This window comes from Candidozyma haemuli (assembly GCF_002926055.2).
Source record: "Candidozyma haemuli strain B11899 chromosome Unknown C_2014730914, whole genome shotgun sequence".
NCBI classification, from domain to species: Eukaryota; Fungi; Ascomycota; class Pichiomycetes; order Serinales; family Metschnikowiaceae; genus Candidozyma; species Candidozyma haemuli.
In genome coordinates this window covers 210,696-231,918 of record NW_020289904.1, presented here as the reverse complement: position 1 = coordinate 231,918, position 21,223 = coordinate 210,696, and the positions used below count along the sequence as shown (strand labels likewise).

At 46.9% G+C, this 21,223-nt stretch overlaps 8 protein-coding genes across 8 annotated transcripts; 1 reads left to right on the top strand and 7 right to left on the bottom strand. All coding sequences in view use genetic code 12, as the record gives it.

Moving 5' to 3' along the window:
* Nucleotides 1-247: 247 nt before the first annotated feature.
* On the bottom strand, nucleotides 248-4,966 carry CXQ85_001743 (uncharacterized protein; the record flags this gene model as incomplete). Its single annotated transcript, XM_025485441.1, has 3 exons — nucleotides 248-1,186; nucleotides 2,550-2,741; nucleotides 3,488-4,966. 3 exons carry the CDS (start codon nucleotides 4,964-4,966, stop codon nucleotides 248-250), a joined length of 2,610 nt encoding a protein of 869 aa, XP_025340906.1.
* A 1,495-nt stretch (nucleotides 4,967-6,461) lies between these two features.
* CXQ85_001742 (uncharacterized protein) lies at nucleotides 6,462-8,576 on the bottom strand (the record flags this gene model as incomplete). Its single annotated transcript, XM_025485440.1, has 1 exon — nucleotides 6,462-8,576. One exon carries the CDS (start codon nucleotides 8,574-8,576, stop codon nucleotides 6,462-6,464), a length of 2,115 nt encoding a protein of 704 aa, XP_025340905.1.
* Nucleotides 8,577-9,363: 787 nt separating this feature from the next.
* CXQ85_001741 (uncharacterized protein) lies at nucleotides 9,364-12,478 on the bottom strand (the record flags this gene model as incomplete). Its single annotated transcript, XM_025485439.1, has 2 exons — nucleotides 9,364-11,427; nucleotides 12,344-12,478. 2 exons carry the CDS (start codon nucleotides 12,476-12,478, stop codon nucleotides 9,364-9,366), a joined length of 2,199 nt encoding a protein of 732 aa, XP_025340904.1.
* Nucleotides 12,479-13,360: 882 nt separating this feature from the next.
* RNA1 (GTPase-activating protein) lies at nucleotides 13,361-14,596 on the top strand (the record flags this gene model as incomplete). Its single annotated transcript, XM_025485438.1, has 1 exon — nucleotides 13,361-14,596. One exon carries the CDS (start codon nucleotides 13,361-13,363, stop codon nucleotides 14,594-14,596), a length of 1,236 nt encoding a protein of 411 aa, XP_025340903.1.
* A 50-nt stretch (nucleotides 14,597-14,646) lies between these two features.
* Nucleotides 14,647-16,881, bottom strand: BUL1 (Bul1p; the record flags this gene model as incomplete). Its single annotated transcript, XM_025485437.1, has 1 exon — nucleotides 14,647-16,881. The coding sequence occupies one exon, from the start codon at nucleotides 16,879-16,881 to the stop codon at nucleotides 14,647-14,649; it is 2,235 nt and encodes a 744-aa protein (XP_025340902.1).
* Nucleotides 16,882-17,458: 577 nt separating this feature from the next.
* Nucleotides 17,459-19,060, bottom strand: FCY23 (Fcy23p; the record flags this gene model as incomplete). Its single annotated transcript, XM_025485436.1, has 1 exon — nucleotides 17,459-19,060. The coding sequence occupies one exon, from the start codon at nucleotides 19,058-19,060 to the stop codon at nucleotides 17,459-17,461; it is 1,602 nt and encodes a 533-aa protein (XP_025340901.1).
* A 330-nt stretch (nucleotides 19,061-19,390) lies between these two features.
* Nucleotides 19,391-19,909, bottom strand: CXQ85_001737 (uncharacterized protein; the record flags this gene model as incomplete). Its single annotated transcript, XM_025485435.1, has 1 exon — nucleotides 19,391-19,909. The coding sequence occupies one exon, from the start codon at nucleotides 19,907-19,909 to the stop codon at nucleotides 19,391-19,393; it is 519 nt and encodes a 172-aa protein (XP_025340900.1).
* A 121-nt stretch (nucleotides 19,910-20,030) lies between these two features.
* On the bottom strand, nucleotides 20,031-21,149 carry CXQ85_001736 (uncharacterized protein; the record flags this gene model as incomplete). The annotated part of the gene is made up of 1 exon (XM_025485434.1): nucleotides 20,031-21,149. The coding sequence occupies one exon, from the start codon at nucleotides 21,147-21,149 to the stop codon at nucleotides 20,031-20,033; it is 1,119 nt and encodes a 372-aa protein (XP_025340899.1).
* Nucleotides 21,150-21,223: the final 74 nt, after the last annotated feature.

The window sequence follows — 21,223 nt, the reverse complement described above, 5'->3', positions numbered from 1 at the left end:
AAGTGTTGGTGCGCACACGACTGGCCCGTTAAGTAGAGCGTTACAACTCAGGACAATAAACTTAAGCTATAGTCTTCTACTTCTTATCGATTTTTTTTTTTTTTATAGTTTTCATGATACATTACCGAGCCGTTAAGACCTGAACGACTTTTCAAACATTCTCGAAGGGGCGTCTTCTGAAACCTCTTATCTCAAATCTCTATAATACAGCATGGAATCAACAAAGAGCCCAATGCTAACAGCACTTTTATTTTCTGCTGACCTTCAAACTCTTCACTCTTCTTAAGAACGAAGAGCCTTGAGCGTCTTCATCTGCAAAGGTACTTCTAGGAAACTCACCGGAGTTGTCGTGGGAAGTTCTGGCAGAGGCCAGTTCACTACCGCTATTCTTGCGTAACCTATGGACCAACGACTTTTTTCTGCCTATACCGCTAGATGGTACATTCAAGAAGTCATCAGTCTTTGGCGCAGGGGCGCCGTCAAGGAAAGTAGTGGAACCTAAACCAGCCGTAGATGGGCCGTGAATAGGCTCAGCTTTGGCATGCACATCAAATGCCATGACAGATGGGTTTTGTCTGGGGGTATACATGGATGATTGAGGGTCGGTTGGAGCCCTGTTCGTCTTGGGAAGCGACAGTGGGCCGCCATTCTGTCCGCCAACGGAGCCAACAATTTCATTTTGATCATGGCTGTCACCGAACGCCATATAGAGATGCGAATTCTTATTAGCGCCTTCTGGCAAAGCTTTCATGGAAGTATTGGGCCCATCTGCTGGGAAAGCCATAACAGGGGCAGCCTTAGAATTCTTGTTTCTGTGAGGGGTGCATGCATCGAAAGGTCCATCATGATGGAACCTGCCACCAAAGAAGGCGCTGACGTCCAACTTATCAATGGTGTCCAATCCCTTAGAATTGTGAGGTTCGACGTTCTTCTTCTTAGGCGACTTGTTTCTGGATGACTTATGAGAACGGTGTCTCCTGTCATGGTCCTTTCTGTGCCTTTCTGAGTCACTATGAGACCTTTGAGGTCTATTATGTCTGTGGGGTCTCTCACTAGTTCTTTCGGTAGAGGACGAACTCTTCTCCCTAGGATACTCACGGGAGGCAGCGGAACGGCCAGCAGCTTCTTCATATGGAGGAGGAGCAGGAACTGGCTTCGATTCTTTAGCCGGGCGAGGAGGTTTAGACTTGTGTGATGGGGTTGATGATGATGTTGTTGTCGTTGTTGTTGGAGCCCTGGATGCAGATGGTGGGGGAGGGGGGTCTCTGTGGTGTCGATATTCACCAGTCATGGCGGAAGCGAACGGATTGTTGGACATTCTAGCGAAAGTTAGTAAAAGGGGAAAAAAAAAAAGTGGACGCTTAAAGATATAAAAAAAACTGATCAAGCGTTAAAAACAGCAATGCAACGGGAGATATAAGGGCCAAAAAAAAAAAAAAGCTAAAGTCTCAAAAGCGCGCGAGGGTACACATATTCATGCACCACGGTAGAAGCCATTTGTGGGAGGGCGACTGGTCAGTCCGTGTGAAATGATAGCGAAAAAAAGTATCCTGCAGATCTCCGAAGCCAAATGCGTGGCGAAGCTGGGTAGCCTGGTTTGAGTCGCAAGACTAATTGAAAAGGAAAAAGCTTACCCGATGACAGAAAAAAGCAGGGGTCACAAAAGAAAGCCTAGAAACATCCTTCTTTCTAAGCGCTTTGAGGGGAGCATTCCCGCGGCATTGTAAAAAAAAAAAAGGATGTCTCTGGATAGATTCATGGCTCAGTGGAAATGCGCACCTCGTTTGTTACTGCTTCTGAGAAACCCGCGAATATGGCTATCAAACCTGAGCCCCTGTGGCTGGCTTTTTCTGTTCCGGTTCCAGGAGGAGAGGCGGAGCAAGCGTGGTATGATGAAGGTGGAGGCTGCTTTTTTTGACCTGCTTCTATTGTAGAGGTTTGTCAGGGAAAAAGCGTTGCTCGATATGCTGCGGCTGGTTGCGAACAGACATAAAAAATACACCACAAATCGGTGAGGCCCACACTTTCAGCAGGAAAAATATCATCAGTCTGGCGACGCATGCTATTTAAAACCTGAATCTGGGCCCCTTCCAAATTGCTAAAAATGTCACTTTTTTGGAGGTTTCGGTGTTCCAATTTATTTTTGTAGGCTTCCTCTTCTTCATTGTAACATCACCGGGTTGCTCCTGGCCAACACCGCCTTCTTCTTTTTTTGCCTGGTTGTTTTTGCTTAGTCTAGACGCACCGCAAGAGCCCGGCTAAGATAAGACAAGCCACCTGACTGAGCAAACAGTATATATTGAAGGTGCTTTTTGCCGGAGGGCATATTGGAGGGTTGTTTTTCTAGGAAGCCCGAAATAGTTAACTGGAAAGATGCTTGGCTAAGAGGAGGTCCCAACAAGGGATTGGGAGGATATTATACTATCGTGAATTGAACAAAATATAAGGAGAATTGAAAAGGGGAATATAAAACATGGATGCTCTGCTGTTCGATTGATCAGTTTTCTTTGTCTTTCTTCAAAAGATGAAACGTACCTTCCATAATTAACGTCGCTGTCGCTGCCTGTTCTCGAGGAGGTTGGGAAAGATGGCCTCTCGTATACTTGGTCACGCTCTTCGTCGGATTCTTCTATCAATGCCTTGTTCTTCTCAACCCACTGCTCGAAAGCAGAGTTCGACAGTTGACTTGAAACGCCTCGGCTTCGAGAAGAAGACGACGACGAAGCCGCTGCCGCCTCAGACTGTCGAAAGGGGTTGTTGGAAGAAAGTCGGCGGCTAGAATGACTACTTCTAGTGTCTCCGAGATTCTGATTCATGGCCAAGGGTGGGACGAACAACGCAAAGAAATAGCGTACCAGGCTGTAGCGAAAGGATCAAAGATGGGGAAATCACTGATCTTTTTACGTGCTCACTCTTTGACGAGATCTAGACGTCAAAAGCTCTGGTGCGCGCACGCTGACGCGTTGCTGGGTAAAGGCAGGATGCACGGGTCTATGTCTAGTTCCCTATGCCCTATGATCCCGTCCAAGAGCCTTTCAAACACACCACTGCCGCTAATTGTTCAGTTAGACAAAGGCAAAAGTATGAGTCCACTGATCTGCCGAGAACCTTAATTACGGCCAATACCCTGTTTGAGTAATGGCATCTCTAATACTAGCTTCAAGGCTTTCCAATCATCTGAATTTCTCACATGGCCCTAGCAAGCCATTGGGAACTTGAAACCGCCTAGATTCACAAACGTCAATGTTTCATGCCTGCAACTCACAGAAAGGGATTTGCAAGGCGGTGCAGGAAGGATGGAGGTAATAGAACAAGGACGGTATGCCTTATCACTAAAAGCGAGAGAAAAATGAAAAGCCGCGCTAGAATCCTTGAGGCCTTTGTCGCTGCAAGTACAATGGGCTCATTGAAATATAGGGCATAGGGAAAATAGCCAAAACAAGAATAAATATTCTTAAAAGGAGCTCCACGTCCAATCCAGTGGTACGTTGTTGCCCATTGAGCTGCGCCGCCTATCCGTATTATTGTGCACATTGGTAGTAAAATGGGCGGCCTCCTCACTGCCCAAGCTGCTGAAGCTGCTATCTAATGCACCTCCAGGAACGGCACCATCAGTCCCGTTTGAATTGAAGTAAGGGTTTTCGATGAAAGCATACGGCACGGTGACCTCGTCTGCAGCCTTTTCGATCCGCAGATTGAGCGCTTGCACAAGCCTGAGGTAATTGAGGCCACATGATTTGCAGATTTTGCAACTCTTGAACCGTTCACGCATGTTGGCGAAGTTGTTTTGGTCCTGGTTGAGATTAGCGAAGATTGGCACCACCAACCGAGCCTTGGCGTCCATCATTACGCCACTTGCATGTTCAGAGGAATTCAGCGAAGCTGTGATGGACGAGAAAACCGAATAGCCACTGGAGTTCGACGAACTGCTACCAGAGCGCTTGGAAGGGCTATTGGCGGTGCTTGAAGTGGAGTACATCTCCTTGTTCTTGAATAGACAGTTAACGCAGTAAAGAAAACCACAAAAGCGACAATGGTGCCTTCTTTTGCGCTGGGGGCTGAAGAAATTTCCGAAAGCGTCAAAACACTTGGTGCAGTGATCAGAAGAGCTGTTGGGTTTCCAATGATCGTGTGTAGGTTCTATCAAAGTCTCTAAGCAAGCATCCTCGTGAGCTGGCATTTGGAAGGGGTACTCTTTAATCTCTGACTCTGGCGAAGAGGCATCGAGCTCCAGCTGCTCTTCAGGTTGAGGTTCTGGTGCTGGCCGGAGCACTGCTGGTGTACAGAGTGGTTTCTTCAAGCTGTAGACGTGCTGAAGAGAAGGACCTCTGGCATCGACCAAATGACCATTAGTTCTATGTCTAGATGAACGAGCAGCATACTCGCAATGGGCCACACGCTCTGCAGATGTTGTGTTCTCAGAAAGATTGAGTAGAGCCCTTTGGATCTTCAGCAGATCCAGGCGTACAGTCAGCTCAGAGGTCTGGCTATGGTGGGAGGCATGGGACTCACTGGATTCTGACTTCTGCGAAGTTCCGCTTTGCGGCAGCGACTGGCCTGGGAAGTATGCATCAAGAAGCAGCAGCGATGAGTTATGTCTCAAGGGCACCAGGTTACGTCGCGTAGGTGCATTAAGATCGAAAGTGGCTGGCTCGTATGGCTTAGATGGGGGTGAGTCAGAGGAAGTCAATAGATCTGAAGGAACTTCCGGTTGCGGTGAAGCTTTCCCTGGCAGATGAGTGTAGTGGGTCGCCAGGGTCATACGAGGGGCTCTTATTTGCTCGTCATAGTTGATGTTGTTGAGTGAAGGTTTGTTGGTGGGCCCATTCTGGTCTGGGCACTGTTGATGGAGGATGGAGGATATGCCCGAGGAGTTGTAGACGGACTTGATGGGTTTTTTGGAGAAGGAAAAAGGCGGTAGCAGCTCTGGCGTTTCAGCGACAGACTCGACTGTCTGCTCAGACATAAGCTTTGAAGAAAGATACAGAAAAGGATGTGATGATATTACTGATGGAAGATAATCAAGGAACCAGAGATTAGTACTGAGGTCGGGGAGCGTCTGCAGGATAGATGAGAGATGAATCAGGGGCACTGGAGGGGCCAGGGTAGAGTGAAACAGAAGCAGGCTTGGGTATATAGAAGAGACGTGGGGCATTCGGGAATATGACTAAAAGGGGCCGATGATAGGCTCTGGGGGAGCAAGAGGCGAGTACGAGTCATGGAGACACATATCATTGACCCACATGGATTGTTCCTGTATATAGGCCGATGATAAGAAGCAACAGGGAAAAAAAAAAAGGACGATTACCAGTGGGCCCAGGCATCACTAAAAGCGGCCACAAAAATGGCTTGGAATTAGGCCAAAATTTGTGGTGCACGGGTGTACGGTGCCAGATTGAGATACGGCCCTCCAACCATCCAATGAACAAGTAGTAGTAGAATGTTCATGGATGATAGAGCTTCTGGTTATCTCTTCTGCCCAACTTTCCTCCCGACGTCTACACTTGGTTAAAGCAATGGATTTAATAGTACATATATGTTTAGCTCTCTCTAAGCTGCCTAATCTCTCAAGACCACGTAGAAAGCGTGAATGATGGCAGGGAACCAGAAGAAGATACAACAGATAATGTTGATCCAGAATTGGGTGTCAAGACCGACCTTCAAGAAGACAGCCAAAGGAGGCAAGAAAAGCGCTGGCGGTTAGCAAAAAAGTTCAAAGTGTTCAAAAAGTTCCAAAACTCATGGAAACGAAGGGGCCACAAAACCAGGTTGGACCCCGCTCTATTAAAAAATCACATACCCAAAATGCATCCAACAATCTTTTCACTGTTCATGGTATATTAAAAAGCTGTAATTGGGGGAAGAGGTGAAAGGTAGCGGTAGTTGAGGTGTTTTTATTCTCCGGAAAGCGGCTGCCCTGCAGTCACGAAACCCATCCTTTTGTGGCCATCATGAAATGCGAAAAGCTCGGCACGCCGCATTTTTGGGTGCTAACGATGCATAGACTTTATGTTCCGAGCTCTAATTCTGAACGGTCAGGTTTCTTAATTTTTTTATATAGGTTCGGTTTCTCGGCTTCTTCGGAAAAACATGGATTACTCTTGTTTATACTGGTCTTCTGTAGGAGAGTTTTCTTATCGGATGACTTTTTTTCACCGCCACTTGAATTGCACAGCCGGAACCTCTCGGTGCTCGTGACTGGTGCTTTTTCTTTGGTGGGCTAGTGTGGTACGGGTATTGTGTCAAGGCCTCGACACAGTTCGGAGATTTCCATGAGTACCCCTAAAGCGGGTCTGTGGCTTCTATATATTTCCACATTTTAACCGCTGGGATTATGCGGTCGTAAGACCCTTTCATTTGCAGCCATGGCGCGATGCCCTGTCAATCCCTCGGTACGTCTATTACATCTACACTTGTTTCCTTTTGTACAGTTTATTTCAAGCTATTTTTCAGTCAGACATTTACGAAGACAACTTCTTGGATGCCTCGATGTCGTTTTCAAATCTGGCTCTCAGCTGGATGGATCCACGGTTCAACATATCCTCCAAGTCAAGCGAGTATGGAGCCTTGGTCTTGGTAGGGTCGTTGTGGGTCTTGACAACCTTGAAGTAGTTCTCGTACATGTTACCATCGTAGACACCAATGGCAGAGTTCAAGAAACCGTCTGGCTGCTGGAACGAGTCAACCAATGGCACGGCCTGGCCTCTGACCTCCAAACAAGACTCTGGGACGAGCTTGGAAGAAATGGCCAAGGAGAGCTGTGGCTTGACAACAGCGTAAGACACAAAGTCACGAGCAAATGCCTCCAAGACGTTAGTCAAGAGGTACAACTTGGTGACCTTGGACAAGACGTAAGCAATTTCTGGCTTCTGGGCCTTTCTAGTAGCAAGGAAGAGAGTCTCCAACAAGTAGTGGTGGGCGTGCAACTTAGACAACAAGACACGCTCGTAAGAAACAGCATCCCAAGACTCCAACTTCTCCTGCTTCTCAGCAGCAGCAGCGGCAACTCTGACAATCAACACCTCAAGAGCACGGAGAGCCTCAATGGCAGTCAATTGTTCCTCACGCTTCAAGTAGTACTTTCTGTTGAGGTACTCCTTGGCATCGGACAAGTAGGCGGTTGAGCCCTTGATCTTGATATCCTTCTCGAGAATGGTCTGGATGTTCTTGATCAATGTCCGGCCAGCAGACATACCCAACACGTTGTTGTCACCTTCCCAGGTACATTGGACAACCCAGTCGGCGTAGGACTTACCGAAACCGGAGTAAGCAGAGTAACCACTACCACCACAAGCTTGTCTGGTTTCAGTGATACATTGCTCAGCCAACCAGGTAAGGGTAGATTTAAGAGCAGCAGAGTCGACGAAAAGAGACTTGGTGTTGGCCAAGGCGGCGTAAATAGCCTTCTCGTTCTTCTTAGCCACAGCATCGTCCAAGGTCTTGACAGTCTCAGCGTGCTGTCTTTCCAAACGGTCGGTACCAAGACCCATAGCGTAGGTCAAAGCCAAGTATGGCATGATACGACGCTGGTGCAATGGGTAGTTGATCAATTGAGTCTCCTCCTTCTCGTCTTCACGCTGGTCGCTCTTGAATTGACGTCTGCCAACAGCATATCTGGTAGCGATGGTAATGAAACGAGCACAGATACGGTAACTGTCAGAAGCCATACCGACACGGCCCTGCAAAAGAGAAATGTAAGACAATTGTTCCAATGGAGGCAAGTCAACCTTACCGGAACGGTCAACCTTACAGAACTTCTGCAACATGAAGAATCTTGGGATTCTAACCTTGGAGAACTGGATCCAACCGTTGTCGACACCCTCACGGCCCATCTTGGAACCAATGTCACCAATGGCCACACCAGGCATCAACTGGTGTCTAGCATCTCTCAATGGCACGACAAAAGTCTTGACACCGTAGTCCTTACCCTTGATGATCAAACGAGCGTAAGCCACAACGTGAGTAGCAGAGTGAGCAGCACCACCAATCCACCACTTGGTAGCACCAATGTGAGGAGTGTTGATAATGAATTCATCACTCTTTTCATCGAAAGTAGCGGTAGTTTCGACACCAGCGGCGTTGGAACCGTGGCCCAACTCAGTCATACCGAAACAACCCCACAACTGCTTCATATGACGGGACTCCTTCTCAACACACCAGTAGTTGTACTGAGCCTCAGTACCGTTACCACGGATACAGTTAATGAAAAGACCCAAGTTGACAGAAATACGAATACCCAAGGATGGGTCGTAGACAGTCATCAAGTTCAATCTTCTCCAGAAGTCCTCATATGGCTCGTTCTCCACATACTGGGTCATTCTGGCGATTCTGGCAGTGGTCTGCTCTCTGTTCTCATCACGAGAAAGCTCATAGTCGTGGTAACCAGGAGCCAAGATTGGGTCTCTCTCCAAAGACTGGTAAAGCTCCAAGATCTTCTGGGCCTTCTCTGGAGAGCCTTCAATCACAGCGTGCATGTCAACTGGATCAAAAGTAGCATTGGCTCTTTCCTCGGCGATCAGAGTGACAGGATCTGGGCCAGGCGAGGTGCTTACGAGAGATTTGCTTTGGATGACCATGATAAATGTGTTTTTTCCAACTTTCAATTAAGGAGGCTACTTTTTTTTTTTCCGCTGGCCTAATAAACCTTATATAACAGGGGCCTGAAGCCACTGGGGTCCAAGGCGCGCGAAGCGTTTGTGGGGTATCTTCTTTCACAGGATGGGGATACGTTCCGTGGAAAAGCTCGACAGCGAAAAACACCAAAAGGGCAGGAGCCGGTGGGTTTGATCAGGCGATCTGTTTGGTTAGTATGGGGGTTCGTTTAGGAAAGGTAATTAATTGGTAGGCCCATTGTTTGGAATTTGTTTGGTTCTTTTTTTTCCCCTTTCTTTCCTGGCTGGTTTATGGAGGGGTCCAGTCTGGGGCCAGTCTGGGCATTCTACTTATGGCTGCAACCGCTTAGGTATTCTTACTCCTCTGTGTATTTTATTCAGGCCATCCCATTCGGTCCGTAGGCTCTACGTTGGTTTATGTACTGGTTCTTTGTAAATTTCATTAATGCTTTAATTGAAGATGTTCTTGTCCTTGGTGGTTATCGGTATACTCCTGAACCGAATGCGCTCAGGGAGGGCGCTAATAACGTCTCTGCTTGTGCGTTTGTGCCCTCGTGCCCGGTTCTACTTACCATACACTTTATCCACGGCATTGAAGCAACGACGCCATCGACTCTAAACAATTTTTCAAACAAAGGCTTATCGGTAATTTAGTCAGATCAGTGCCTGAGATCGTCTAAACAATGGCTGCGAAAAGCCTTCTACACGTAGATAACGTAATGACATGAATTGGTAAACGGGTCTACATAACTTATTTGGACAAGACAGAGGCAGCTGCAGCACTCTTGTCGCCTCTCTCTCTCTCTTCAACGGAACCTCTGCCCAAAGCAGCCTCGAAAGCAGCACTGTATGGGGCCTTGGTGTTCTCTGGTGGGTTGCTCTTCTTGACAGTGTCAAAGTAGTTCTCGTAGATGTTACCATCGTAACGAGCAATTGGAGCGTTGATGAAGGTGTCAGAGTACATGAAGGAGTCGGTGAAAGCAACCACGTTTGGTCTGATCTGCTTACACAACTCTGGGATCTTCTTGTTGACAACCTCATTGAGCACAGCTGGTGGGACAATGTTGTTACCCAAGAAGTCACCACCGAACTTCTCAATGACAAAGCTGGCAGCATGCAACTGGCCCAACAAGGTCAAGTGAGAGTTCAATTCCTTGTGCTCGTTACCTTCGATTCTTCTGTAGAATTCGTGCAAGTGGTAGTAGTGAGCGTGCAACTTAGAAAGAACCAAAGATGGAGCTCCGACAGCGTCGAAGTTACCGTTGTTCTCCTTCAACACGTCAGCACCGTTGAGGGCAACTCTGGTCATCAAGACCTGAATAGCCTTCAAGGTGTTCTGTGGCTGGAGCAACTCCTCGGCGCTGTTGAACACGAGCTTCTCGTTAGCCCACTGCTTGGCATCGTTCAAGAAAGCAACGGCACCCTTCTGCTTCTTACCAGACTCCAAAACCTCAACGGCGGATCTGATCAATGGCTTACCAACGGACATGGCCAAGATAGAGTTGTCACCTTCCCAGGTACACTGGACGACCCAGTCAGAGTAACCCTTACCGAAACCGTTGTAAGAAGAGTAACCAAGACCACCACAGGCCTGTCTGCACTGGTCAATAGCGTCAGCACACAACCAGGTGGAAGTAGACTTCAAGGCAGCAGAGTCGATAAACAAAGATTTCATCTCGTTGACAGACTTCATAATCTTGCCCATGTCGTTGGCGGCAACAGCAGCGTCCAAGGTGTCCAAGGTGTGCTTGATGGTGTGCTCCAACTTCCAAGAACCGGCACTGAAAACGTAAGCCTGGGCCAAGAAAGGAATCAATCTTCTCTGGTGCAATGGGTAGTTAAGCAACTGAGTCTCGGTGCCGTCGCCCTGCGAGGCAGACTTGAATTGTCTTCTACCGATAGCGAATCTGAGAGCAATGGTGGCGAAACGGGCAGTCCATCTGAAAGAGTCCATGACCATGGAAACTCTACCACCGAGCAAAGCAGAGTAAGCCAACTGCTCCAATGGAGGCAAGTCAACCTTACCTTCACGGCTGACCTTACAGAACTTCTGCAACATGAAGAATCTTGGGACTCTGACAGAAGAGAACTGGATCCAGCCATTGTCAATACCGTCTCTGCCCATCTTGGCACCAATGTCACCAACGGTAACACCTGGCATAACGTTGTGGTTGGAGTCTCTCAATGGGACAACGAAGGTCTTGACACCGTAGTCCTTACCGTCAACAATCAATCTGGCGTAGACAGAACAGTGAGTAGCAGAGTGGGCAGCACCACCAATCCACCACTTGGTAGCACCAATGTGAGGGGTGTTGATGATGAACTCATCGGTGTTCTTGTCGAAAGTAGCGGTGGTCTCAACACCAGCAACGTTGGAACCGTGAGCCAATTCGGTCATACCGAAACAACCGTACAAGCCCTTCAACTGGCCAGTCTCCTTTTTCTTGGCCCAGTATTCCAACTGTTCAAAAGTACCGTTACCACGGATACAGCCTAAGAACAAACCCAAGTTGACACCGATACGGGTACCGGTCTGGGGGTCGAGAACAGACAAAAGGGACATTCTGGTGGCCCAGGTTTGCTCGTCCTCAATCTCAATGTACTGAGCCATACGGGCGATTCTGGTAGCAGTGTTTTCTCTCTGCTGCTCCTTGGTCAAGTCGTAGTACTTACCGCCAGTGGTCAAGGTAGCATCTCTGTCGAAAGACTGGACAAGTCTCTTGAACAAACGGGACTTTTCAGCAGTCTCCTCCAAGAAGACATGCATCTTGTTAGGGTCAAACTGGCCCTGGGCTCTCTCAGCAGCGAGCAAAGCCTTTGGGTTTGGGGCCGGGGTGGAGTCCACGAACCCGGAAACCTGGTTATCAGTATCAGCCATATTTGTTTGTTTTGAAGTGTAAGTGGTTGATGAGGAAAAGTGAAAAAAAAAAGCCTGACGCACTATGGCCTCTTTATATATGGTGGGGGGGGAGAGAGAGAGAGGGAGGGACAAGGCCCCCCAGGAATTGCCGGGGTACCGAGGGGGTGCAGGTTTGTGGAGAAGCGAGTAAATCGAGAGAGGATCCGAGGGCCCTTGGACCGAGGGCCAGAGGGAAAAAAGCACGAATTTACCGTAGTATACTTCCAGAAACGCTGCGCAAAAAAAGACGTCAATAACCATTCTCGCATATGAGCGTTCATTTTCATCTGCCTGGTTTCTACTGGTCAGGCTGTTTTGGTTTTGAGTGGCGTCATTTTCTTTACCTCTACATGATCATTTGGATTGAAGTTGGCTTTCTCTTTGGTAACTGTTACTGCCGCTGCCGACCGCGAATAGACCCAGCCTTTTTTCACTACTTCACTTGGATCTGTATTTTTCCACCATTTTTCCCCTCTGCCCTGTCAAAACGGGGTTAGTCCCGTTCTTTGTCCATTAGATCCTTCAGGCCTTGTTCCTTGTTGGACATTCTTGTTACTCGTCTGGAGGCCCACTTCTCCTGGAGACGGACGGACTTTGCTTATATCCGCCCCCTTTCATTCTTTGATTTAGCGGAGAACCATAATCGACAAGGTTTCTTATGGCCTACATCGGCATGAGAAATTGAACTCTTGGATATTTTTTTTTTTTTTTTTTTTTGCATTCGCTTCTCTATACTAAATCATGCCACTTGTCGGGTCGCCGGCGCTACATGGTGCGATTTTTCGTGATATCTTTTTCCTTAACTATGTACATTGGGTTAGATCTGAGGAACCAAGACGTCCATCAATGGAGACTGGATGAACCAGACACCGGCAGCAAAGGCAGCGGCGTGGAGACCGATCTTGAAAAAAGGAGACTCCTTGATTTGCTCGTACGACGACGTAGAAGGTGGGTTTCTGGACGACATGTTTGTGGAAGAAAGGGCTCTTTCTAGATGAGAAAAGTTTGTTGCTCACTTGAAAATTCTGGAGCGAAAAGTCACGTGACGCGATCACCCACTTATACTCTCTGCCTCCCTCCCTCCCTACCCAAGCATGTCACGCCATTTCTCCCTCGGTATCTATGGATAAGCTTTAAGGGTAGTTTTTTCTTGGTACGTCATTCTTGAATCATTTTGAGTCGTCCATCGTTCGATTCGTATTTTGTGACGTGTATTTGTGGGGTAAAATGGTTGTTTTACAGTAGTCGTATCTTTCGCACCCATACCACCATTTTGCAACCGTGGGTAGGAATCTCCAAGGATATGTGAATGGTGGACCAAGAAAAAAAAAAAAAAAAAGAGGTGATGAACTCTAACTTATGTTCTTCGAGTGTGAATATTCATCAAGTTTGATCCTCTGTTTCTGTTGATGTTCACAATGGCATTGTGAATGTAGAGAAGGTTTGAAAGCCTGGTCGTTCCAACGCTCTGACGTAATGAGTAGCACCGATAGAACCCCACAAACGATAAAATCTATGTTTTGAATTTAGAATAAAGGCGGAGCCGTGGAATGCACTTTTTATGCTTTTGATACGATTTTTTCTTATGCACTTTGGCAGATGGGATGGTTCATTCTTGGAGTGTGCGAGGAAAAGGTAATACACTAAAGGCACCACATATCATTCCCGGCTTGAAATTAACCTCCAGAGACACTGAACTTCAGGTCAGTATAGAAATTCATTTATTTACCTAATTCTTCGTCAAACATGGTATTATCCAACAGGTAGTGGGTCCCACCGTTGATATCCTGCCTACACCTGCAGGCTCATCACATCTTGACTTGTAGTATTCACAGCCTTCACGTCAACCATGACAAACGCCACCCCAGTCACTGCTGAAAACACTTTCTCGTTAGCTGGTAAGCAGCTTAAGCTTGACACAGCCAAAAGTATCGAATCTTACTTGGGCGACTTGGCCGCTCAGAAGAATGTGGTGAAGATCGATTTCAGTGGAAACACCATTGGTATCGACGCCTCTGAGGCATTGGCCAAGGCCATTTTGAAGCATAGCGAGACTATCGAGGAGATTAACTTCTCTGACTTGTACACTGGAAGATTGAACACCGAGATTCCTCAGTCCTTGGATCACTTGTTGAATGCTTTGTTGGAGTGTCCAAACTTGACCACCATCAACTTGAGTGACAATGCATTCGGTTTGCAAGCTATTGAGCCTATTGAGGCCTGGTTGGCCAAGGCCGTGTCTGTTGAGCACTTGATTTTGTCCAACAACGGTATGGGTCCTTTCGCTGGTGCCAGAATCGGTAAGTCCTTGTTCAAGTTGGCTCAGGCCAAGAAGACCAAGGGTAGAAACTCCTTGAAGACTTTTGTCTGCGGTAGAAACCGTTTGGAGAATGGTTCTATTAACTACTTGGCTATCGGTTTGAGAGCTCACAAGGATTTGGAGGCCGTCAGATTGTACCAGAACGGTATCAGACCTGCTGGTATCTCCAAATTGCTCTTGCAAGGCTTGTCTCACAACTCCAAGTTGAAGGTTCTTGATTTGCAAGATAACACAATCACCACATCTGCTGCTGTCGGTTTGGCAACTGCTCTTAAGTCATGGCCAGAATTGGTCGAGTTGAACTTGAATGACTGTTTGTTGAAGCCAAAGGGATCTCTCTTGTTGGTTGACAGACTTCATGAGGGTGACAAGAGACCTTCTTTTGAGAAGTTGAAGTTGCAGTACAACGAGTTGGAGGTTGATGCATTGGAGAAGCTCGTGAAGGTGGTCGACGAGAAGTTGCCAAACTTGAAGTTGTTGGAGTTGAACGGTAACAGATTTGAAGAGGAGTCCGAGCTTGTCGATGCTATCACGGCGATCTTCGAGAAGAGAGGCTCAGGTGAGCTTGATGAATTGGATGACTTGGAGGAGCCTGATAGCGAGGAGGAAGATGACGATGATGAGGAAGATCCAGTTGCCAATGAAGACGACGATGCAGATTTGAACCAACTCGAAAAGGAGTTGGCTGGTGTCAGCGTCGAGGATGCCGACAAAAATGTCGATGATCTTGCCGACGAGTTGGCTTCTACGCATATTAGAAATTAAATATATTAGTTAGCTGTCATAAATAATGTAAAGGAGGAATAATTAAGAAATTAGGAAGCAGCCTTAGCGATATTAACAGGAAGTTTGAATTCAAGGCATTGGTTCCCAGTAAAACGAATGACAAAACGAAAGTAGTAAAGTCTCGACATGAGACAGGTTTGGAAACTTGGAACCAAGGTAAATTCATCATAGGCTTTATAGTTCTTCCCCACACCGCTACTGTCCGTCAGCATCTTTTGAGCTTTGCTTACGTCAACGGCAAGTGAGAACTTCTTCTTAAACAGTGTGCCATCCAGCTTGTACCATGGAATCTTAATACCCTCCTTGCAAGTCTCGGTATTGCCGCCTTCATCCACCGTTTTGAGGTCATGGAGCACCAACCGGTTATATTTCTCTTCCACCTTAGACATGGCGGCAAGATCCTCGATCATACTTTTCTGTACCCGGAAGTTGTCCACACCTAAGGTTTTAAACAAGTGGTAGATCTCGTTGGCGTATTGCTGCATTGGACGCTTCACGATATGAGTGAAATCATCGATGGACTGTCTGCCATCTTCGGTTTTCGAAATATTCTTGAAAAGGAAATCATGATTTAACTCGATGGGGATGGGACGGTTATTGGATTTGAGAGTAAACACGATCAATTCACCAAACACCGAAAGAATCTCTGGCGGTTTCATATTAGGATCTTGGTTGTTGGCGCATGGAGAATAAGTAAGCTCAATAGGGATCTCCACCTTCCAGGATGAGGGATCTGTTGGACATCTGGTTCTGAATCGTTCTGGGGAGATATAGCTAAGAAGGTAGTCAATCTTTGGAGTGGAAAGCATGATTGAGCCCTGTTCTTTTGGCCTGCCAAAAATGGGCTTCTTGCGAAATGGAATTGCAATGTCGTATGCTTTTGGAACTTGGTAGTTTACTTTGACGTCCCGAGCACTTGATGAACGATTGAATAGTTGTCGATACTTGGTTGCGTCACCGTGGTTCTCGTTGCGAACTGCTTCTTCTGCTGCAATACGATGTGATATATCAATTGCATCAGATTTGTTATCCAACTTCTTAATGGCTTTGCATAACTCGTTTCCCACGGCGATACGTTCCTTGATCTGACTAACAAAGCTGTTGTACATGACTCTGGAAGTCTCATTGTTGGTCTCCTTCTCTTTGTCACTGGGAATGTTGGTTTCTTGGAGGATACGAATAAATGAACCCTCTTCTTTCAAAATGACGAACTCATCACCACTGGCGTTTATCAACTTAAATCCCTTGGCATCTGTTTGTATAGCATCATACTTTGACGCTTTACCAATAAATCTCGCCCATAAACCGTGACTAATAGAAGTGTCAATGAACGAAAAGTCATTGATCATGTTCTCAGATTTATTCCACTGCTCTTTCTCAGTCTGACAAAGCCCTAGCGTAGGTGGGAGCTCTGTGTGGCCCGGTAGGTTGTGGTCGTTACATTCCGAGTCCAAAAGACGGACAGGAATTCTGAAGGTGAAGAAACGCTTGTAAAGAATACCAGGGTACACCATCTTTTCAGGACCAATGGCCAAGTGAGACTTGTCCAATGGATCAATAAGGTGAGGACAGTAGTAAGTATCGTCTTTTTCCGAAAGCAACCGGTTGACAGATGCTGGGTTCCACGAAGCAGCGAAATCATACATCTCCAAGAACCTTCTGATCTTCACGGGCCGTTTTGCCTTGACATTCTTCGAGTCTTGCACAATAAAGTTTCCATCGAAGTTGACATAAAACATATCGAACGGAATTGGTTTCGTGCCTTCATTCTTGATATAAATAAATCCATTCAAGTAATCGCCTTGCTTATACTCATATATGGAAGGGTCAATGATCTCAGGTTTGACACCTCTTTCGCCAACATCTTTCGTAAAGTGGATAGACAATTTCACCGCCTGGGCCATTTCATTTTTGGTGCCAGTCAAATTACGCAAATGGGTATAGTTATCCAAAATTGTCTCTCTCCAAGAACTGCTCAGCTCATCAGCCACAATGAAACTACCTTCTCCCAGTGAAACCAGAGCGGAACCGGAACTGGGGTGGCCATCGCTGTTATGAGATACACTGGTAGGTTCCGTGTTCAATTCGCTTGAAATATGCGATGAAATTACCCGACTGGCATTATCAGACTCTCCACAAGAAGAACCAGGAGCATTCACAGGGTCTTCAGTATACATCGGAGGGTCCAGCTCTCCGGTAAACGTGGAGTGATACATGTAGTAGGAAGGTAAGATGGTCCAGATTGGATCATGAGGTTTACACATTGGCCTCGGGGGCCCTTCATATTCGTCGTTTTTAGGCATACTTCCACAGTTAGAACTCACCCAAAAAGTCAAAGACCTAAGCGTCTCAGCTTTCCATGGCCTTTATATGTGTTGCAGCCATTAATAAGCCCTGCCTATGACTCAAAGCTGTAGTGCAGGGGACCCGCGAAGGCTGCCTTGTTGGCTGCAACCGCACAAGGAAACGGTGGAGAAAAAAATGGCCAGTGCTGGGTCTTATCGCTCGTAACTTAAAGCCAAGGCTTCCACACCATGGCAAGGCGCTTCCTGTTAATGCTGGAACTGAAATAATTATCACCCTCCAGTTCCGTTCGTAAACCAACCCACGCTCCCATTCGGGCCATTTCCGCACCCAAAAACATACGAACCGCACCCAAACGGCTCTAAGCTGGAACGTTCTAATATCTTCTGTACCCGTTTCCGTCTCGTAAGCTATGCACATTCTTTTTTTGCACATTTTTATGCTTTCTCGCAGCCGACTCCCCGCCGATTGAAGATTGTCTTCTTTTTCATTCTAAATCATCCATTCCGTATCCGGCACCGTCACGGGTTTTGGCTTCTACCGCCCGTATTTCTTAAGCTCCCAGAATCTAGCCCAGGGATACACAAATCCACTGAAGCCCATACAAAGCCACATGGCTATGTCACCTCCTTCGTCACCACCAACTTTCCGCGCCAACGGCCCTATCCAGTATGCTTGCGACATACCCACTGCGGCGCCAGCGGCTCCACATAAGAACGAGATGGTAGCTGCCAAACCTTGGGTGAGTCTGTTGTAGTCGTTCCAAATGGCGAAGTTGTAGAATTGGTTAGGGCGTTTCTTGTAGAGGGCCGAGGGGCCTTCTTCTTTATCGATTACTTCGTTCTCCTTGACGTATAAGTGGTGGAAATAACGGCTGCGAAAAATCGTATTCTCTTCAAGTAACATGACAAAATACATCAGAATCCAGTATCCGACCATAGGTAAGAAATTGCCGAGAATATCCGAAAACTTGTTTCTTCCCACAATTGCACATACCAAGTAAATGGCCGTAAGGATAATGGCCCACATCCAACGTGGGATCTTTGCCAAGGGGATACCAATAAGCTGGACGCCAAAGGCCGCCAGGTATGTGTTAAGAATATTGTTGGAAATAAGCGAAAGAAAGATAAGCACAAGCAAAAACTTTCCCCCACCGCCCCATGCTTTGAACGCTTCGTTGAGAAGCCCTCCCATACCCATTTTCTCGTATGCTTCAGCCCATGGACCATAGGTGAGTGCAACGTTACCAATCAAAATAGCTGCTGTACCGACAAACGTAGTAGGCACCCAGATACCAAAAAATGTAAGGGCAAAGATCTGGATGTCTGGAGTGTCCTCGGGGAATAAAATGTAGTAGTCCGATGCAATCGAGCCCCAAGTAGATGTGATAGAGAAACACAACGAAAAGAACGAAAACATGTTACCCTTGACTGTAGCGGCATCAACAATAGGTGCATCATCGTTCAGAAGATATTCAAATTTCTTGGACGACACCACATACAACATAAGGAAAGCAAAGTTCACTGGCAAACTGAGGAACGCTTCCACTCTAAGCAAATAGTGAATACCACCAATGGACACCAAAAGCGACACACTAGCAATGATAATAATGGCAGCAATAAGAGGAACCTTGCCGTCGCTCATAGACGAAAGGATTTGACCTCCCACCACACAGTTCACCACCGACCAGCCCATCACACCAATGATACTGACCAAACACACAAGTTTCACAGACCACCATCCAAACAAAAATCTAGCGCTGACCATCTGTCTACATCCAGATCTAGGCCCCATAAGAGAACAGTAGGCGGCCACTAAGCATCCCACAGTCATGCCTACTAACCCAGTGATGGCAGTATTCTTCAATCCCAAACCGAAAAGTAACGGCCCCAAATAAAAGGACGACATCGAGGACAAACCTCCACAGGCCGAGAGCCAAAGACCCATCACCGTGATAAACTGCTTTTTCTTATTGACAGCTCTTTCGTACGGCTGAATCCTCTCGATGCCTCGGGATTCCACTCCGAATGAGTCGAGCTTATCAGAAAAGCGCTTGAACAAGCCATAAGCACGTAACTCGTCTGTGGCCTCCAGACCAGTATCCAACGTCTTTTCTTCGACGATGTTATCTTTCTTCATGAGGAAAAGTGGTGTGGCTTATGGGGGAACTGGCGGTTATATTCTGGTGAAAGATCTGGTCCACAATTTGACTCTGCAGGCCGCCTTGACTGCGATGACTGCGAATGGCACCAACCGGCCACCGGTCGTATGACTCAAAGGTAAGAGAAATGGGGTAAGTGCTACCTTAGTTTTGGCTTTACAAGTGGTGTTTTGTATTTGGAGTTCGCTGGGTGTGTGGCTCACCTCGTTCATACTACATGCTCAGTGTTGTTGAGTCATCTCATGATATGTACCTGATGACTGATCTATGCTGTTCCTATGTTCTTTCTTGCTTTTTGAATATGAAGACTACTTCTTGAGCAACGCATCTAGCGAGTCCTCGTCGAACATGTTGCTTCCTGACTGTAGCGCTTTGGCCAACATCACCACAGACTTGTCTGTGAAGTCTGGTTTCTTTCGAAGTTCGTCAATGTCGTTAGCGAAAGAGGTTGCCATAAGGCCCAAGTACTCGTTTTCAAGTTGCTGTTTGTCTTTATTCAATGTCTGTTGTGCTTCAGCCAGGGACTGGTTCTCTAACGAGGTGAACTTGATGCTCTTGACTTTATCCAGCACTTCCTTGGAAAGCGGCTCGTTCTGAGCTTGTGTCTCTGCTTCTTCATTTTCGGAATCGACATCCACGTCATTTATATCAATGCTTTTAGCTGGTTGTGATGCTGGTTGTGTGGGTTCTTCTTGGGCTTCAGTAGGAGCCTCATCGTTCGATGAGGAGGAGGAAGAATCAGAGTCAGAATCAGAAGAAAAGTCCTCTGTTCTTCTCTTCTTCCTTCTTCTGTTTTTCACTTTCTTATCGTTTATTGGCGGCGCCATTATTTCAGAGAATAGCCCTTGTTGTATGTTTCGCGATGAGGTAGGTGATGATGTTCCTCACATATATATCCAACTCGCGCGGTTTAACCTCTACTATACAATTATGTACCACCGAGCATTCTCAGTCTTTCTTGGGCTTCTTGGACTCAGATTCATCGGGCTTAGCTTTTCTCTTCTTAACCATGGAGGATAGATCGTTCACAGCAGGTTTCTTCTTTACCATATTCGTGAGGTCTTGAACAGCCTTGGCTGCACCAGAGCTAGAACCCTCAGTTGCACCGCTCACGGCCTCTCCCATTATACCTTTGATGATATCCATCTGTTGAGCCTGAAGATCAGCCTTAGGGCTCTTCTTGAGCTCCTTATATCTTTCTTCCATATCGCGTAACAAGTTCTCATTGTCCTTTTTCTTTTCTTCGTCGGTTTCCTTCGAGTTACGCAGTTTAACACTGTCAATTGCAAGTCTCATTTGTTCAGTGGCCTGCTCTCTCAGGTCATCAGCAAGGCTGAACTCAAGAGCCAAGGAGAGCTTGTAGTGACATTCAGAAATCAAGCCACTTTCATTAGGGTAAAGCTTTTGGCGCAATTCAAGACAGCTCTGCAAGTCAGTAGCAGCTTGGGCAAAGTTCTCTGCTTCCAAAGAAACCTCACCTAGAAGGTCATAAACCTCAGACAATTTCTTGGCTGTGCTGACGTATTCAGACGAAGGGGTTTCATCGGCGTCCTTCAAGTAAGGCGTTTCAAGACCCTCAGAGGACTGTTCTTGAAGCTTATTATCGAAAAGAGATCTCGTGAGCTCGAGAATCTCCCATGCAACTTCGAAATCAGATTGGTCTGGGCCAGCTTCCTCTTGTTCCTCACCTTGTTCCGGTTCTTCGTTTTCTTCAGGCTGCTCTTCCTCCTGTTCCTCCTCCTTAGCATTCTCATCATCATCCACCTCAGGAGCAATTCCGTCCTCAAAGTGAAAGTTACCATCATCCTGGTTCTCCTCGGTCTCTTTATCTTCCTGATTCTCCTCCTCGTTTTCTCCAATACCACCTAACATTCCTGATCTCGAGACAGCGCTCTGGAAGAGAGCCTTACCATACAAGAGAAGCAAGTCAGCGTCGTCCTCACCGTGCTCTTCATTATAAGCAGCGCAGGCATCAGCATACTTGGTAGCAGCTTCGTCATATTGCTTGATAGCATATAACTTGGCACCCTCAGCAATTGCCAGGGAGATCGTCTCTGAATAAGCCATAGTTACTGAACGCGTTCAATGTATGTTGGTGGTTCGCGCGTTCAAGTGGTACCCCAAGGCCTCACTGCCAGACA